This window comes from Stegostoma tigrinum, chromosome 40 (assembly GCF_030684315.1).
Source record: "Stegostoma tigrinum isolate sSteTig4 chromosome 40, sSteTig4.hap1, whole genome shotgun sequence".
NCBI classification, from domain to species: domain Eukaryota; kingdom Metazoa; phylum Chordata; class Chondrichthyes; order Orectolobiformes; family Stegostomatidae; genus Stegostoma; species Stegostoma tigrinum.
The window spans coordinates 13940578-13954533 of record NC_081393.1 but is presented as its reverse complement, the minus strand read 5'-3'; the positions used below and the strand labels follow the sequence as shown (position 1 = coordinate 13954533).

At 41.2% G+C, this 13956-nt stretch overlaps 1 protein-coding gene across 13 annotated transcripts in view; it reads right to left on the bottom strand.

Annotated features, from left to right (window-relative positions):
• The window catches only part of slc4a5a (solute carrier family 4 member 5a), a 75242-nt gene that overhangs the window by 42999 nt on the left and 18287 nt on the right, over positions 1-13956 (bottom strand). For 12 of the 13 annotated variants that reach the window (XM_048523001.2, XM_048523007.2, XM_048523002.2 and 9 more), the window contains 3 exons: positions 6709-6838; positions 2713-2873; positions 1814-1969 (listed from right to left, as the gene is read on the bottom strand). In XM_048523001.2, the coding sequence (XP_048378958.1) occupies positions 1814-1969; positions 2713-2873; positions 6709-6838 (447 nt within the window). Of the gene's footprint in view, positions 1-1813; positions 1970-2712; positions 2874-6708; positions 6839-11559; positions 11706-13956 lie in introns of those variants that run through there. The other variant, XM_048523013.2, reaches the window with a different exon arrangement.

The window sequence follows — 13956 nt, the reverse complement described above, 5'->3', positions numbered from 1 at the left end:
TGTCTTTGCCATTCATGTGTGTTGCTGCATCATCTGGAGCACTGATGTGATATAACAACAATGACTTGCTTTGATGCTGTACCTTTTCACATAACAGCATATTGCAAGCTTTTTCCAGGGTGTTTCCTTCAAATTTTACATTGTATAAGGAAATATAAGGCAAGTGACCAGAAGTTTGGTGAAAGCAATAGGTTTTATAAAGAAAAGAGAGGGAGATAGAGACATGGAAGTGTTTATTTCAGAGCTTCAGGCCTAGGCAGTTGAAGACATCTCCGCCAGTGGTGGAGCAAAGAAAATTGGGGATATGCAAGATGCCAGAATAAGAGAGCTGTGGAAATCATACACTTGTGAAATGTAACATCGTCTTTCTCAGATGTCAAACCACACATTTGTAAATTACGGTGTGTGTTTGAGCTACTCCTTTCTGAACTATGCACATTATCCCACATGTCAAAATGAAAGTTAGAAAGCAACAAGTTTTACCACTATTCCTGTTCTAAAGTAGGCTGCTTTTAAATAAAGGAGATTCAGGCCAAGATTATCATACCTCAAGTGTCTTTTCCCAGTAATCCCTCCCAATGCCATCCTTCTGCCCAGTGCTTCCCAATGATTGTTCAGACAAATGTTAGGAAATCAGGAGCAGAGGCAAATGCATTCTGTTCCCTGGCATAGTTTAGTAGAGCTTCATAATGTTCTACTGCCCTGTTAGTCAGAATTCTTTGTACTGTTCATGTGTCACAGTGAAGACATTTATGGAAACAGCATTAATTTGCTCACCAGTTTGACCAACATTCATTCAGTATGAACACATGACAAATAGCCTGTTTGTATCTGTACCCTTTCCAGGTCAAACCCACCATATTTACTGATATCAGTAGAGTAGGGACTGGAAATCTGAAGCTCTCTCCCAAGCAGTTGCAGATGCTGAGCCAATTGAAATATTCAAGCCTGAGTTAATTAGATTTCTCTCAAAGCAGGGTGTCAAGCATAAAGGCTCATAAATGCAGCTGAGGCACAGGTTATCCATGACTTGAATTAACAGGGCAACAGGATTGAGGGGTTGACCGGTCTAGTCCTATTTCTGTCAGTGCAGCCCCTTATCCTTAAGGTTACTGTATTTTGGTTAAGCATTGAACTACAATAAGAAATATCTTCAGTCCAGTGTATTCAGAAATGATCTTAAATTACAGTGAGTATACGTTAGTCACAGAAAGTCTTGGAATATTCAGAAATTGATGAACATTAAAACTGCATACAAGAAAGGTGTTAGGTACACTGCCTGTAAAAATAATTCATTAAAAACACAATCTGAATTATAGAATTCCTACAGTGCAGAATGAGGCCATTCGGCCCATCAGGTTCCTACTGAAGCTCTGAAGAGCATCCTACCCAGACCCAGCCCTTCCCTATAACCCCACGTTCACCATGGCTAACCCACCTAGACTGCACATCCCTAGATGTTACAGGGCAATTTAACAATGGCCAATCTACCCAAACTGCACATTTAATGCAAATTGCTAAAATTAAGGCATCGGTTTTCAGCGAGGCAATGTGGTAACAAATTAGAAGGAAGTGAGCTGATGTTGAAACCTGAATGAATGCAGATTGTTTTGGTCAAAAGTAATTTTTTCCAGGAACAATCAGAATGATGCTCATAAGCGTGACAGTGTTGCCAAATGGGAATTACCCCAAATGTAAATATTATTCATCACAGAGAAATAAAAAGACAGATAAAATCCATCCCAAGTATTTGTTTCTTATTCAGGAGCTACCATTAATGATTTCATGCAGTTGTCTGGGCAGTTCGCCTTACCTGATGATGCTGTTGATGATTTCCCAATGTCAACCAGAGAGCGATGGATGGGTTTCTTGGTTTGGTGACGATGTTTTCTCAGGAGGATATATGATATCTGCTCACGGACATCTGCTTTAATAAGTCCATCTTCAATTTGCTTGTCAATGATGTCATCTGTAATCATAAACAGATTAATCATTTTGTTGCAGTGGCTGGGCATTAATGGGCTTATTGGTTTTTTTCTCTTACCCTTCCTGTAAAACGAAAACAGTAACTTTTCTAGTTTTTTGTGACCCCACTATTCACAGGTGGGGAACAATGTGTGCAAGGTTACATCTTTCTACCCCTCTGTAACTTTTCATTTTCCTGTAAGCTCAGAAGATAGATATGGTTCTAGATGTTTCAGTCCATGTGATATTTTCACCCCACAATGCTAAACCTGCTATTATGAAGTGCACTGGTCCTAACAAGCCTTCCTGGCAACATGCCTCAACTGTTAGTATGTTTCTGGCACCAGTCCTAATTTTGAGTCTCAAAGCCTCCCACTTCTTATCCTGTGATATCTGAAAGTAATGTGTTGAGCTTAGTTTCTCTATCCTGTTCATTATTTCTGAAACTGTTAGAAGGAACCATCTACAGCATCTGTTTGAATGCAGAAGAGCTCCAGCTTACCAAATCTTCTCAGAATGCCAATTAGGCAGCCTCTATCTATGACGAATGTTATTTTTAATATAATTAACAGCCATGTTGATTTTGGTGTGTTGATCAGCGAGAGAAGCTCGAAGGCTTTCTGCATTATTGTCATTCATTTGGAAACTGTTTCACACACATTATGCTCTAGATCATGTGCACTGACTTACTTGGTTTGAACTATTTTTAACCACTTCACAGCAGACAGCAAGAAAACAGTGTTTTACCTATGATCTGTGGCAATGAGTATCCATCCAAATCTAACAGTACAGTCTCTGTCTGGAGACATGTCCGCAGCTCAAACAGACTGTGCAGAGATAATGTAGACACATGGGGCTTACTCCATCTCTCCCCTCCTTCCTCTACTTTCTCTTCAAATTTTACCCATCTTGAAAGGGAGAGTGAAAAAGATTTAGTACATGCATTTCAAACAGGTTTTTTTTTTAAATGCATATTTAAAAATAGGAATTCAGTTCCTGTCCTTGACATTGTGTACATTAGAGGTACAGTAAGCCAATCCAGCAATGATCAATTTAATCACCTCAGGACCCGCAGTTCTGGAAGGAAAGAAACTTATTCTCAATCCTAAGAATAGTGACCCAAACCCTAGCATAACTGCAACAACAAAGTTTACATGAAAGCTAAGAGCTGCCAATGCTGGAAATGGGAATGCAATTGAGAGTATGCAGGAAATAGTCAGCAGGCCAACTCAACTCCTTATTCATGCACAGCGGGCATCCCGGAGCATTAGGCCACATTTGTTGGGCCTTAATTTTCCCCCAGTTGTGGGGAACTGATAAAGGGCTGGGAACAACACAAGCAAAAACAAGCCTTCAAATCATTGGATCAACCCACTGGTTCAACTGAGCAAGTAGCATTGATAATACGGGCACACAAAGTGCTAGAAATACTCCACGCCATGTCAGTGAACTTTTCCAATCAATGACATTTCATCAGAGTTTTGATGAAGTTAACCATGTGGCTGTTTAGGTGCATATTCTTCCAAAGACTTTGTGCAGGCATCCTTCACTTAATTTCTTGTAACTTAGACAAATACGAAAAGGTAGACTTGCAGCAGTGAAAGAAACCTCAGGTGGTTGCAGTGAAAATGGTCACACATACCATGCTGGCAGCACTGAGATCAGAAATTATACCACCAATATACTGAATCAGAGAGAAAAACAGAGGTGCTGGAGAAACTCAGCAGATATGTTTCTATCTCAGAGTTTGGTGTCTGCAGTCTTGTGCTTTTGCTGAATCAGAGGATGGCATTTGGCTGAAAAGGGACATCTATAGCCCATCTTGCTCAAGACATGTTGGCAGCATGAATATGATCACATGGAATTGAACAAACATGACTGGAGTGTTTGAGAAGCACAGACACTGCCTGAACAACTTTGGAGATCCAATCCTCCTGGAATTACCACTCTCCCATCATTCTTTTCAAATGCATCTTTCTACTCGACTCTCTACTCGAGGTGACTACATCAGGTCCATCCAGAGCAGTTTACCAATTGTCTACCAAAGGTCCAAGCAAAATTCAAAATCAAGCTTGAAGAAACCACATTTGAAGTATATCCCAGTTTCTGGTTTTCTTGGTGCAAACTGATCATCTTGTAGCTTTTGAAAATTCATGGGTATGAGAGCAAATTATAACTAGGTTGAGCGTAAGGGCTCCTTTCAGAAGAGCAAATCTGTTAATCCTAAAGTCTACATTATGATTTCACTCATGTTGTCGATTCCAGGTATTTATTGACTTCAAAGAGTTGTGTTTGGAAAGTGTATTTCAATAAACAAATCGCAGTTTCCTATTATTGCAATTTAGTCTCAGTTTAGTTTGCAGACAGGCTTGGAGTACTACAATGTTTGGGTTCAAAACAGCAGGCAATACTGTCAAAAGATGCTGCAGTGAACGTTGAAACAACGATCATGACATAGTGCATCACCATACTGCAAGTGTGAGAACAGTGTTGGTTACTCATCCGTACTGGAGGGGATTGTCTTCAAGTTACCATGAAAGCTGTATGCCTGGTTATTGCCAGACTCCATCCATGCTTCTTGAGATTGATTGCTTTTTGGCAGACTTCCCACAGCCTCAGGCCATTCATTGTGCCTCTGTAAGCTGCTTCAGTCATGTCCTCATCAATGTCCTATGCAGGGGGACTTGTGTGTGAGCCTACCCTTTGGTGAGCTGGCACCTGTGCTATTCTTGCCTCCTGCCCTGGCTGCTGCCCACTTGTGCTCAGTGTCTCACTATGAGCAGACCCTACCTCGACTCTAGCTTCTCAGTATCTGAGCTGGAGGCTGCAACTGTCAAACAAGTGATGGGTCTTTCTTATGTTCCTCCACTACCTGATCAGTTTGCATCTCTTGGGTGTCTGAAACGAAATGACACAAGGATAAGGTTGAGCTGTAGGATGGTGCGGGGAGTAAGAGGTCCGAGTGTACAGCAGACATTGTATTGTGGGTGCTAAGTGGGGTGTACATTTTAGAACTATGTTCAAAGGGACTGTAATCTTTGACAGTTTCATCCTGGCTGCTGACCAGAGCCTCAACACTGGCCACTGTAAAATGCACAACACCATCTCCGCAATGGAGTCTAGAATATGCAGGCATACTTTTCCCGTCCAGATAGTGCTAATTGTCCACCACCATTTCCTGCAAGAAAGGTCTACGTGTCTCAGTGAGTTTTGTACAATGCGGTTTTGCTGATGTAGCTGTCATGTTTGGATAGCTGGAAGTGTGCACAAGCTGTGCCATGTGAGTTGTAAAGCATGCAGTAATACTAAGTGAGTGAAGGTGAGATGAAACTACAAAAGTGAGCTTTGAGTGCTGACTGGTGGATATTATTTGTCTGTGTACAATTGCAGTGCGATGAATTGAGTGGAACTCGTGTCTGGTGGTGTTATGGTCATACATGCTCTACCTGAAGACAGTTCTTGGGTCATTTTCTGCTGGTGGTTCCTCCTAAACTGTTCTCTTGGCTGTTTTTGTTGATGGTGGTTTGTTATTGCCTTTCATTCTCAGAAGCAGGAGTCAAGTCTACATCTGTTGGAACAGACATCTAACTCATGCTGCTGGTGTTATTCTGAACCAAGTTTTGCAGCCAACCGAAATTCCCACCCCACTCCAATCAGGGCAGATTGTAGGCTTGGAATTTGAAGATGTATCTTCCCCCACTTGGATGAGATCACTGAACTTCATGCAGCGAAGTTTCGTAGTCCCCAATTGAGTTTAGAAGTTATTGGCTCTCTCAGAAAGACCGATTTGTCAATGGGTAACATCTCTCCTCCTTTCCAGATCAATCCCTGGCGCTTTGAGTGCAGTGTCTGAAAACCTCAAAGCATGCACTCATCAGTGTTGTGCCATTCTTCACTGTTTTCCACATTGAACTGACTTTATGTACAATTGACAGTAGCTGCTCAAGCCTCAGTGAAACTCCCTTTAAAGAGATACAGGCAAAGTTTTGAACAGTGCAAGCCAGCTTTAAGTGGAGTGAGGAAGTTACGATTTTGAGCCCCCTGCTGATTTATCCAGCCAATGAACAGCCTGGTCAGCAATAGCTGCACACAGCAATCATTCAAATGAGCAGGCAGTGTGAAGTTGGCATGCTGCCTGCATGACAATGAATGGGCACAGGCTAATTGTACATTGCAACCCCCTTGCCTGCTTTCAGCAAGCTCTCTAATTTGGCATTTCTCCTCCACCTCCTCCCCCCAAACCCCCCCAATCAGGTGCTGTTTCTTCCTTTTTAACAAGAGACTGGATCTTCATTACCATGGCAATGATTTACACAAGGAAGCTATACAGCGACTGACGTTTCAAATTTGTGTGCTGAATGTTGGTTTCTATAGTCTGAGTAACTGTCATGCCACTCTTGAGTTACATTCCCAGCAAAAATATCTGAGAGGGATTGCCTGATGAGAAAGCAGACAGCTTTTCATTTTCTTTAGTTCTACTGCACAGTCTTAGCCGACTTCCGGACAATTTAGAGAACTGGTTCTGCTCATAGACTTGTGTGATATTGATCTTTTGCATTTCTTATTTTGTATGGTTCCTATATACTTCAAAAACAGTGATAGCAACCCAGCAAATCACTGGTTGCCTGTTTGGACAGCAACTGCAACTTCGTAATGGCCGCTGATTAAAATTACAAAGTCGTAGAATGACATAAGAGAAGTTAATTCAATAGAAGTAAAACTCATTGGACTTTCATTGCTCACCTGGCAGATTCCTTCCATTCTAACTCAACTCCATCATACTGCAGAGTATCCATCTCTGTGAAAAGTGTAGGAGTTGGGCCATCATCGTCTTCTCCCAGAATGTATCTCAGCCTCTCGGCAGCAGGGGACACTGCATACAAGAAAGGTGCAGTAAAACACATTAGAGTAAGGTCCTGTCTGACTGAAGCTGTCAAGTATTTTTGGGGAGCAGGGTGTTCCAGCAAGAAACCACTATCTAATTGTATCTTTGAACAAGAAGTTGCTGTTGGCTCTTTTATTGGCCTCTGGTCACTGAACTCTTTCTTATTCTAGTCAAGTGGTGATCAAATATTCAATGAGGAAATCACAAACATAGGAAATAGGAGCAGAATTAGGTCATTCAGCTGCTCGAGACTGTTCAACCATGCTGATATCTATCTCAATGCCGTTTTATCACACTATCCCTTGAAATCTTTAGCATCAGGAAATGCCTGGGGCCTTCCGTCCACTCCCAGAACAGGGAAACTCTCTTTAGAATAGAATGGTTAAGCATATAATGGGACCATTCAGCCTACTGTGTCTGTGCTGGCCCTCTGATAAAGCAACATAGCTTGTCATATGACTTCATCTCTGCATAACAGTATTTATGTTCTATCATCAGGTTCTTGTCGAATTTTTTTTCAACACTCTGGAAGCATCCAATGCTCTAAGTAGTTGCTGCATTTATGTACTTTCTCATGAAGGTGTTCTTTATGTGCCACTGAAAACATAGATTGAAAGTGTTACTGTCAGGATCATTCATTGAAAACAGATATCCCTAAACACCAGTGTCATAAAGGGTAAACAAAACAGCGGACATAACGACTTTAGATCACAGTGAAATTTGACATTCTACCTGTTTACAGGTAACAAATACTTTTAATGCCTATACTGCCATAACTGTTACTCTGAGTCGTAAATTAATGTCTCACTGTGCACTGTCAATTGAAATTTTACAACCACTTTGTCTCTGCCAGGCTGACACCAAGAAAAGGTCAAAGCCTGAGCAAGCAAAGCAATAAAGTGACAATAGCATTGTATGAAAGAGAAGCTACATCTGCACAGGCTGTCTTTCTCGGAAAAAAACCAGTCCAGCATAACATCCTGCACTGACTCTGTGCCTCTGAGGATGATGTCCTCTGAGGCAGGAGTGAACCAAGTTGCTAACCTGTAAACTGGTCCGCAGTTCAAAGTTGCTTCTCAGTGCCACCAGAAGGATAATCTCCATCAAATACCCAAAATTACCTTTGTCCTTTCTTAGTTTTCTGGTGTTGTGATAACAACACCTTCTTCCTTTTGCATATTCTGAGAAACCAAGATGTCTCTACATGTATATGAGCAGTATTTGTTCTCCTCAATGCGTTTCTAAATAATTTTTGACACTGCAGTCACCTGTAAGGGGTGAAACTACTCAATCTGAACAATCCAAGTCCATTAATTGGTATTCTGATTTACTGACCAAAATGACCAAGTAGGGGCTTGCTACCAATCTTTCAGAGTATGAACATATGAATTAAAAGCAGGGTTAGGCCATTTGGTCCCTTGATCCTGTTCTGCTGTTTGATGAGTTCGTGTCTGATCTGATTGCGGCAGATTCTATAAGGCATTAACTTTTCCAACAAGCTTAATCACACTTTGAATTCCATAACTTAATGATGAGACAGAATGAGAGATAATAATAAATGGAAATAAAAGGAAACCAATACTGCACCGCAGATCGTGCTATTTCATGAGGTGTCCTGCATCATGCGCCAATGATCTACAGATTGATTTGTGCTCAGTCACATGAAGGCCCCTGGCAGAAACCCACCACCACCCTGAGTCAATGCCATCCTCAAATTAAGAGACAACCATTGACATTGATTCTACCATTTATATCATTTAGGGCATATGCCATTTTCAAAGGCAACCTTTCTTTTATGGAAATTGGCTGGTTGTTTCAACTGAATCATTCACTATTACAGGCATCAAAGAATCCCTACAGTGTAAAAACAGGCCATTCAGCCCAGCAAGTCCACACTGACACTCTGAAGAGCATCCCACTCAGACCCATTTCCCACGGTTAATGCATCTAATCTACACATCCCTGAACGCTACAGGCAATTTAGAATAGCCAACCCATCTTACTTGCACGTCTTTGGACTGTGGGAGGAAACAAGAGCATTGGCAGAAACCCATGCAGACACAGGGAGAATGTGTAAGCTCCATGCAGACAGGTGCGCTAGGGTGGAATTGGTTCCTGGTATTGTGAGACAGCAGCACTAACCACTGCACCACCATGCCACCACGTGTTTTGTGTGATGTTAATTTGAAATGAGGTACATTTGCACCCTCATGCAAATTAAGAATGAAACTGGTGAATAACAATTGTCCCAGAAGTGGTACCATGTTATGATCAAACTTCATTCAAATCGGCCTCCTTGACATAGTCCTTGGTTCATATGAACTTTTATCGAGCCAGATATGTGTCTGACAATCCTCTAAATTCTAATTTTTGATAAGCTTTATGAAAGGTCAATTTTTGGAACTCAAGGTAAGTGACATCGACAAGAATGCCAAAATCCACAATTTCGAATGTTTCCTTAATTAATTCAATCAGTCAGTGAAATGGGACTTATGCTCCCTGAAGTAAGGCAGGGAAGCATAAACAATTGTCCAACTTTTCAAGTGATCAGAAATCACACATCATGCTTACCCAATGTCAAACTGATGATTGCCAGGGTCTGATTTCTCCCCCTTCTTAAATTACAGAACCACATGAACCTTCTTCCAATCTGATGGGAACTAACCCATATTTTGACAAGTTCTTGGTTAGATGAATCAGTGGTTTTGATATTCCTGCAGCACTCTGTTTTTGGACCAGGTTCATTTTATCCCAATCTCAATCTTCAGTTTCTGAGGTTACTCCAATTAAAGTCACTTTAGCTCTCAACTTCATCTGTACTAGAGCTATACTGTCACCTTTAGAAGTGAAAACTGATGTAAAGTACCTGGTTCACTCAGTACTCATTTATCTGGCCTCATACCTAGGTTGACCTAATAAATCCCTCAAAGAAACAATGCGGCCTTTGATTGATTCCTGACTTTGACAGAACTGGAAAATAGTTCACCGTACAATAGTTCTCCACTATAATTTGTAACATTGCTAATCCTGGCCTTCATTGTCCCCAGTTGCTTTTTGCACTTCTCTCTACTCTCCTAGCACCTGCTGGGGAACCTATTCCCACTCCACTTAGGTTCAAAGGCACCATTTAACTCCATTGCTTCAGTTTTCTCTTATTTTACCAGCATGTGCGTGCTTCTACTCATAGAAGTTAATCCTATTAAATAGAGTTTTATTTCCATTAACCATCCTTTTGCTGCTCAGCATGAATCAAATAAAGCTTTGGCTTTATCCCTGAAAATAAATGTCTCTGGCATTTGCAGTACTGTCATGTCTTCATTCTCATAATTTACCTATCATTTCCAAGACTGCTGGTTCTTCTGAACTGCAAATGAAACTTTCTGACTAAAAAGCAATTGTAACTAATTCTTCCGGGCAGGAATTCCAGTTTCTATGGTTACAAGCCAATCCTACGATGTTGTCTTCTAGTAAAATGCTCTTAAAGTGGTGATGGAAGGCAAATTGAATTCTGGCTGTTGCACAAGTTTGAATTCTTCAACTGGTTTGCAAATTAACTATCTGCAAACTCTCATGTGATTTCCATTCCTTTCCAATGTAACCTCTCAGTGACTTTCTGACAGTAATGCAACAATGGATTGAAGACAATTATCAACACTTTGTACCCACCTTCAGTAAAATCCTTGGGACGAGGGTGTTAAATCTGCAGTCCCTCGAAGTACAATTCAGCCCTACTTTGTTTCTGATGAGCTGAAGCTTCATTCAGCCTTAATCATTTTCCGCTGACCTTCTCTCCTTCCCATCAGTGACTCATTGTGAGGTGCACCTCCACAGACACTGGCAGCCTTATGCTTCCTTTGTTGAAGTGCCAATCTTGATGTGACAATGTGTGTCAGAAGACTTCAACCATCAGAAGGCATCACAGCTGAACTTGAACTTGATACACACACACACACACACACACACACACACACACACACACACACACTCACAATTGCATAATTGACCTGTACTATGGGCCATGGTGATTTGAGATCCTGTCTTGATTGCTAGCCTACATATATCCATCGAATGATGACTGTAATCTGACTTTGTATCCACAGCCAGGAAATTGCGCGGGGGGGCAGTTACTTTCCTGCTTTACACGGCATAAAAGAAGCAGAGTCACAGTAACCCGCTCTTGTGCTGCTTCTTCCATCTGATTGGAAGATTTCATGGTTTGTACGTTGGCTTCTTGCTGTCTTTGCTAAGCAAAAAAGGGTGCATCCACCAAATTATTCCAGTGCAAAAAATCACAGCCTTTGTTTGAAAGTAGCAAGGCTATCAAATTCTAGAAGACTTAAAAAGTAATGATTGTCCACTTAAATCTCAATTGCATCCAAATTCATGAAGAGAAAGCAGCATCAGTGTCGACAAATTGGCACACACCCCCTCTGTAAAGATGCAAAGTAGAAACCACTCTTTGTGTATTTGTAAAGCCAACTATTGTGAAGTAGATTTTGAGAAAACAAGAGCAAAGACCAATACTTTTGTCATGACCCAGTTATATTCCGTCCTTGAATGAAGCAATGTTACTGTAGTCTACAAAGTGTTAAAAGTGAAACAAAATGAATTGCATCAGTTCTCTCGTGGCTACAAGACAAACACGCCAATCCTGGCCTCAAAAAAAGCAACTGACAAATCAACAACAAAAACCATGGTTTTGACCCTACCTGGTTCACTCTCACTCATTTTGTCACACACATTAAAAGCAGGCCTGTCTGTGCTCGGGGTAACTTGCTGCAGCCTTACAGAGTGTGTCAAAGCCTGTTACACAGAGCTGCTTGCCCTGGAGATTAAATGGAATAGCACGCCCTTTGCTGAGTTGAGTCCTATTGATGATTATGCCAAACCCAGTAGAGCTTACCCATTTCAATTCTGAGAAAGCTTTGACCTTAACTATTCCCGAACCTTTTCTAAAAAGCTCCCCTGTGCATCAATAAAAATAGCCCCCAATAAACAGATAATTTCTTGCAATAAAATGTCCCCCTTACCTTTTTACAAGCTTTTCACTTTTTTTAAAACCTGAAGCTGAAGTTTTGTAAATGGTGAATGTTTCTTTCTCTCTGTCCATTATTACTGTCCTTTCGGTATGAATCTCAGGCAATCAATGTATACTTACATCTCCCAGTTGCAGCACCTTAAGGGAGAATTTAGAAGATATTTTTCATTCACTTGAGAAGGATGGGAATTGTCAAACTTCCCTTCAAAATAAAACCAGGTTAATGTTTTGAAGGGTATGCAGCCTAATATTTATTTCAATCATTCCACTCTCTCTTCAATAATAGTAGAAGTCGCCAGCTTTCTGTGGAAAGTTCAGCAATCTAGGACTCGTCAGATATCTGACAGGAGAGGAACAAAGAATGGGAGGGAGTAACTTATTCAGGGAATCAAAAGCACAGACCTTGAGTGAATTCGCATATCAGTAAATTGATGGTGAGAAGGAAGACTTCTGAGTGTGAGTATTAACAAGCATGGCAATAAGGTGGCAAATAGAGTTGAGGTACATACGAGCCAAGATTTGATTGAATTGGGAACAGGCTTAAGGGGCTGAGTGGCTTTCTCTTGTTGCGAATGTTACATAATTGAATGATAGTTGATAAAAGTTTCAACACCAACCAGATTTATGTTGCACATGGGCTACAGTGAGTTCCTGTTTTATTGACATACTGGCTGCTTCGGATCCTTACAGAGTTAAGCATTAAATATTCCTGGGCAGACCAAAAGAGTGGCGACAGCTAACAGATTAACATTTGCAATGCTGAGATTTATTTGTACCTTGAATCTTGACTGGAAACAATGTGCTTTTAGTTCCTCGCGACTGTCTATGCTTTCACAATCTGGCACTAAGCACATAGCAATCCCAATGTCCTTTATACACAATCATCAGAAGCTGACCTGGAAGCTGGTTTTGACCCCTGCATGACCCCAGTAAGCAGTCGAGCCACAAGTGGCGTGCGGCTGCAACTGAGATCAGGCAATGTGTCAGAACTATTGCTCAGCAACACAGTTCCTGCGACAATATTGGAAACAAGTGCAAAAAAACCAAAGTGAAGTAGCTAATGGGCCAAGACTGGCTACTGTGGAAGTTCTTATCCAGTTCTGGCTGATTGCTGGAGCCATAGGTACAATTTGAGTATAGGATCTTTATTGCTGAGTATGGGGAGGGTATGTATTTGACATAACAACAGACTGTGTTTCGAAGTTCAACCTGAGTATGTTCAACCTGATTCATAGTCTAAGGACCAAAAGCCATCAAGATAATTCAGGGCACTGACAAGGCTTTTAAACAAATGCCTTCCCTGGTTATTGAGAATGTACCCTGTAACTGAGAGAAAAATAACAGTGTTGTCTCCAGCAGGGATTCATTAGTTGTTTCAGATCCACAGGTACTACCCCAGAATCTCAGCCAAGTGCAAATTCAGCAAAGTGAGTACACTCATAGAGCATCATACTTGAGCACAAGGGGAGAACTATACCACAGTAAAATGCCTGACGATCTGTGTGCTCATGCATGAAGCTTCCAGGACCATATCGATGTTCCCCCTTCTTACCTCAGGTTGTTGAAGCTGATTGCACTGAGCCCATTTCACTCTGCTGTCTGAGTGGGTTCAGCAATAGCAGGGGATTAAACGTGAGCCCCTTATTGTTTAACTGACATATTCACATGATGGAACCTATTTAGTAAACATTCAATGTAGAATAATGGTAAAAAATGACTCTTCTCATTACTTCATCTCACCTGAGTGAATCCATGAATTTTTCAGTTAATTGCTTGTCCGCACAGTTTAGCCTAGGTCTCTTTGTTCTCGGGTATTGAGTTAACTTGAGTGAGTGATTCTTATTCACCTTATCTCTGCTGTGGAATATATTCTCGGAGTCAATGAACAACATTGTTCAGTGACTGGGTATGTCGTTGTGGTCAGTCTAGGTGCTAAATTAATGAATCAGACATACAAACCTAATGCAGCCAACAGTTTAATCATTTGTTGTTGCGCCCATTTTACTTTGGATTAGGATCGCCACACTGCTGTGAATTGCCAGAAAAAGCCAATGAACATTAAAAACAG